Below are 5,662 nucleotides of genomic sequence, written 5' to 3' on the forward strand. Positions count from 1 at the left end.
ATTCAGACTTGGCACATCTTAATATTTCCATCAGCATAATATCTGTTAGAAAGATGGTGGAAATTGGACCAATTCTTCTGGTACGCTGAAAGAGCGAAATAAGCATCCGACTCTTTTCAAAATTTCACACTTACAAACATTTCTTCCCCTTCTGGTACCTCACCCACAAAGGGTCACAAATTTCAATTCTTTTATCTGTCAGAAACAAGTCAGCGATTCTTTACAACTTGTCATATCTAAATATTTCTCTCAACCAGAGACCTGAGATGAATATGTAACTTATGATTTCTGTCTGTGCAGGTTCATCTCTTCTTACATCACCCTTGTAACGGTACCTCCCCATATTCGGTATTTTGATGATTTTAGCGACTTTATTTACCAGAATTGCTTCAAATTCGGTATTTGAAATTCGTAATGAATACTACAGCCTATGACAGAAGATTGTTTGTGCAGGTCCACGTTTTGGTAAGGTCCCCATATTCAGTATTTTGATGATGCAGGTCCACGTCGCACTATGTCGCGAGTTCATACAAACGGCGGCCAAAAATAGAAAGAGTTGTCGTAGGTGGATGAAATTTTGTACAGATGCTTATTATTGGGCTAAAAAGCAAATTACAAAAATTTGGATAGATTGGACCAAAATTCGGTATACCTCCCATATATAGGGTCTTCCAAATTTCACTCTTTTAGCCTATAAAATCGTTAATATTCAACCAAATTTGATGAAAATTGGCATGTAACTTCTAATTGGGCCTATAAAACAGTTGACAAAAAATTGGATTGATCGGACCATGATTTGGTATACCTCCCATACAATGGGGCTTGAAAATTTCGATTTGTTGGCCTATGAAATCGTATGTATTCAACCATATTAAATGAATATTTGCAGTTTACTTCTTATTTAGTGAAATATTAAAATTGTCTGTAGGTTTACGTTTCAGAGTATTTTATATTACAAAACCCTCTTTTCAATAAAACACGTTTTATTCGTATTTAATTTTTATTAATAACATAAGCTTTGAAATACACTATTCACTACATACCTCACTGCAATCATCAGATTCATCTTCTGAACATATTTCCGGAATATTTAAGTTATTTTCTTCACAAATATATGATTTAATGTCTTCCATGTTATAATTTCGGGCCAATATATTATGACTGTTCAAGGATATTACAGGGTCCGATTGTAGTATCAAATACTGAATTAAATCCCTATTTGACTCGACTCTACCACATTTTCGGGTGTGTTTCAAACGGTTGCTCCTAATTATTTTATGGCAAATTTGTAGTTTAGTTAGAATGCTCTTCGCGGTATTATCCAAAAGTCTTTGTAGAGGTACATTCATTGATGTTTCCGTCACTTCTATATTTTCTGGAATCAATTTTTTCTTAGCTTCTGCTATAGCATAATACGATGGGAAACAATTTTTATGTATAGCATTTACAGCATTTCTCATCATGTTATACTGTCTAACTGATAAATCCATATCCACGTAGAGCGCCAATGCTTTTTCCACTGAAATAATGTCCATTTCCTTTACATTCGAAAATCTTTTTGCAGCTGTTGTTATGATGTCCGCCGAAGTAGATGCAACAAGTTCACCTACACGTCGCCTTTTTGTTCTACATGAACTTTCCTCAAAGATAATGCGTGGTCGATCTCTTGATGTAGACTTATCAGGTTCCTAAATATTTAAAAGTTTTTAAATAATTGGTTTAATAAAAATAATCTTCAAATGTACCGAATCAAATTTAAACGTATCCATAAGAAACCAATCTTTTAAGACCATTTCTACTTTATCCCTCTTTCGATAGTATTTTTTCCACGTAGAAGACAATTTGTAGCAAATATTTTTAACCTTTATGTGTTCTTCGCCCGTCATTTTCCTTCCAATTCGATCCTCAATAAATTCTTTAAGTTTTGCCAGAACATATGACATACTTTGATCCTTTACTTCTAACCATTCCAAAAATATGTCACAGTTTTTTAAAGAGGTGGTCACTAAAAAAAGCAAATAACTCTTAGGACCGCAGGTTTCCGCAGCTAATTTTTTTATAGGTTAAAAATACATACTTTTCACAACTAAAATCAACAAAAATGTAGACTAAACTTTTTTAACCTTTTTTTTTCTACTCCACTAATTTCAAGATTTGCTTTACAAAATAGATGAACTAAGTACAACAGGTGTTTGTAACTGTAAACACCATATGATCACTATTTACACCCAAACAAAGGTGAAGCCAAGTTTTTGACATCCCAAGTAACTAAAATAAACACTTTTTTTATAACCGTTACTTTTAATATTCAAATTTTTGAACATATGAAAAAAGTGTCAATTTTCCGAAAAAAATAGAAAAATGCCGATTGCCAAAAACTATCAGATTTGAACCCTCGTACAGGCAAAACTACTTGACGTATCACTACCAAAATTCATATTATTCCTAACTGGAATGTTTTCTATCAATTCTCATCAATAAATTTGTGCTCTTATGTACTTGGTTTTTACCATTTTTGGCCGCGGTCGTGACACTGTGCGTCGTCTTATAGACGATACTATATCGGCTACATCCGGTATTTTTAAGATTTTAACATTGCCAAATTCGTTACAAATGGCCCGGCCAAACTTACTGTTTTTTTTACTTGTTTTTACACTATCTGTCTTTGGAGAATATTTCCTTCACTTCAGAAGCGACCAAAAAAAATATAATTCAAATTTCGACTGGTGACTCAAACATAACATTTCAAACGGTTATCAATTTTTCTCAACTCTTGAGAAAATATAATATCTCTGTGGGCTGAAAAATTCCCCACCCGATGGGATTTTAGTAAATTAATTTTCAGTTCTCCATAATTTCAATTTAAAAGAAATAATGATGACAATTCCATTAAGAATATTATGCCGCAGTCACATATCACATAAGTACAATTCAGGCGAACAAGTTATGATGATTCGTAGGCACGTCGATATGTACTCAAACTCTTCCATTGCCAGGTTGGGGGAAATGTCCACAGTTAAATGCCACAAATATCGTTGGTCAATGTCAATACCGCAAACAACTTCAACGCCAATGCCATCCATCACCGCCACCATCATCAACGCTGCACCAAACATCTTCATCATCGTTGCCGTCGTCGTCGTCGTCGTTACCCAGAAAAACCGCAAGACGTGTGCCCATAAATTTAAGCTGCGCATTTCAATGAAAATTTATAGTTTTAATGAATCTTTTATTTTTAATGATATCGCAGCAATGATGACCAGAACAACAACAGCAACAAAACCGACAACAACAACAACAAGTGCAGCCACAAGTACAAAGTAACAAATAATCATCAATTGGCCATTAATTCTACATTGATATTGGGTGGAGTTCAAAGCGAAGGCGTGCCTCATTTTTGGCAGGTCCAACGAACATCTGTGTTTTCAAGTGAATATTTGTGGGCGGTTATATGTGAAAATAGATTAAGTCCAGTTTTTTATTTTGATATTTGAAGAAGAACTTTTATACCCTCCACCAATCATAGTATGGAGGGTATATTAAGTTCGTCATTCCGTTTGTAACTCATCGAAATAATAAATTTAACCTTAACAATATATATTCTTGATCAGGGTTAAATTCTAAGACAATATAGCCCTGTCCGTCCGTCAGTCCATCCGTCTGTTGTAATCACGCTAGAGTCAAAACGTACAAAAATAGGAAGCTAACATTTTGCACAGATCAGTCTTTTGTCTGCAGTCAGGTCAAGTTCGTAGATGGGCTATATCGGTCCACGATGTCGTATAGCCCACATATAACGGTAGCCCCCGATATTCTTTGATGGTTGTAGCCAATGTTTTCAATGAAATGTTTAGAAAACCCACAAAAAGTGTTCTTTCTGAGTACTTTACAACCTGTCAATATAGGTCCACGATATCGTATATCCCTCATATAACTGTCCCTCTCTATATTCTGTCTGAAAATCCACACAAGAATATCTTTCTTAGCAATATACCCCCTAGAAGCGAAATGTATATATAGGTCCACGATATCGTATAGCCCACATACAACGGTACACAGGTGCGAACTTTTTTGAAATTTGGTATTTGAAGTTCGTTATGGATACTACAGCCTGTGACAGAAAATAGTCTATGCTGGTCTAGGTCTTCGTATGGCCCCGATATAACGGTACATCCAGATATTCGGTATTTTGACGAATTTAACCGGATATTTTTTCAGGTCCACGTCTTCGTATACACCCCAATATAACGGCTATATTCAGAATTTTTAAGATTTTAACAGAATTTTTAACGGATTTTATTTTTTTTTTTTGAAATTTTCCAAATTTGTTCCAAATGGTGGAGGGTATCCAAGTTCGGCACGGCCGAATTTTTTTAGTTTTTATACCCTGAGATTTAGATGGGTCCAGACTAAACATGAACATCGACCCTGATCACAAATTTCAGATTTTAAGCACTATATGTTCACTCAAAGCTAAATTGTACCGAACGTAGTACTATTTAGTATTTTTCGTGTACTTATAATATACATTTCTACCACCACCTCACCTTATTACAAACTTACTACCAACAGGGAAGCCAATACAAAATTTCGAAATTTTAGCTTCATCCGTTCACACCAAACCAAACTGTTCCAGATTTAGTACCATTTAGAACAGTTCCCTCACTTAGTACACATTTGCAGAACCACCATCATATATCAAACATACCTTCCAACCTCAATTCTCATACAAAATTTTAAATTAAAGTTCTAATTTCCAATTTCACTTGGGTGCATCTATCCTGCACGCCATCAATGACTCCCATTCCAAATTTCCGAATCCCTGCTCCATTGGTTCATCACAATTCGCATTTGTACCAAATTGAGTACCATTTAGTGTAGAAAAGTACGAATTTCCATAGCTTCCTACATAACCCAATCCTACACTCCAACAATAATCTTAATTTCAAATTTCCGGATTCCAGCTCCATCGGTTTACCTAAATCCAAATTGTACTAAATTTAGTACCTATTAGTACTTATAGTTACATATTTCAAAAACCAGCCTATATATCCCAATCCTATTCTCAGAGAGTAATCTTATTTCCAATGATCAGGATATAATTTGGATTTGGGTGAACCAATACAGCGGTTCACCCAAATACAAATGATACCAAATTTAGTACATTTTGGTACATGTAAGTACACATTTCCAAAACAACCTATATATCCAATCTTACACTCTGAGAGAAATCTTATTTCCAATTTTCAGGATAGTAACTCTATTGGTTCACCCAAATACAAAATGTACAGGGTTGCCCATATTCGAAGGACCTTTGGGCATTTTGGGCCCATTCCAATCGACGAGGCTTGTCCGCAGGCTACATTCTTTGCGTCAATTGAATTTTGTACGGGAACAAATGCAAATCAATGCGAATAATCCGTTGTAAAGTGGACCGAGCCATGCCCAACTGCTGAGAACGGCGTTTTTGGGATGTTCTTGGGGAACTCTCAACACTGGCTCGTACGGCAGCGATATTCTCGGCTGATCGCCTTGGTCGACTTTTATATGGCCTCTTCGTCTGTCTACATTCCTCAGGCCCAAAAAGCAATAGTAATCCTAATTTCAGAATTCCAACTCTATTGGTTCACCCTAATCGAAATTGTACCAAATGTAGTACTAT

The 5,662-nt window shown here is 35.4% G+C and overlaps 1 protein-coding gene across 1 annotated transcript; it reads right to left on the bottom strand.

The window, feature by feature from the left end:
• Positions 1–1,028: 1,028 nt before the first annotated feature.
• LOC131803914 (uncharacterized) lies at positions 1,029–2,532 on the bottom strand. The gene is made up of 3 exons (XM_059125822.1): positions 2,078–2,532; positions 1,746–2,005; positions 1,029–1,688 (listed from the first exon to the last, which is right to left on the bottom strand). Coding segments are annotated over exons 1-3 (921 nt in total). The 5' UTR covers positions 2,079–2,532.
• Between the last annotated feature and the right edge of the window lie 3,130 nt (positions 2,533–5,662).

Source organism: Musca domestica, unplaced genomic scaffold, assembly GCF_030504385.1.
Source record: "Musca domestica strain aabys unplaced genomic scaffold, Musca_domestica.polishedcontigs.V.1.1 35, whole genome shotgun sequence".
In the NCBI taxonomy this organism is placed as follows: Eukaryota; Metazoa; Arthropoda; class Insecta; order Diptera; family Muscidae; genus Musca; species Musca domestica.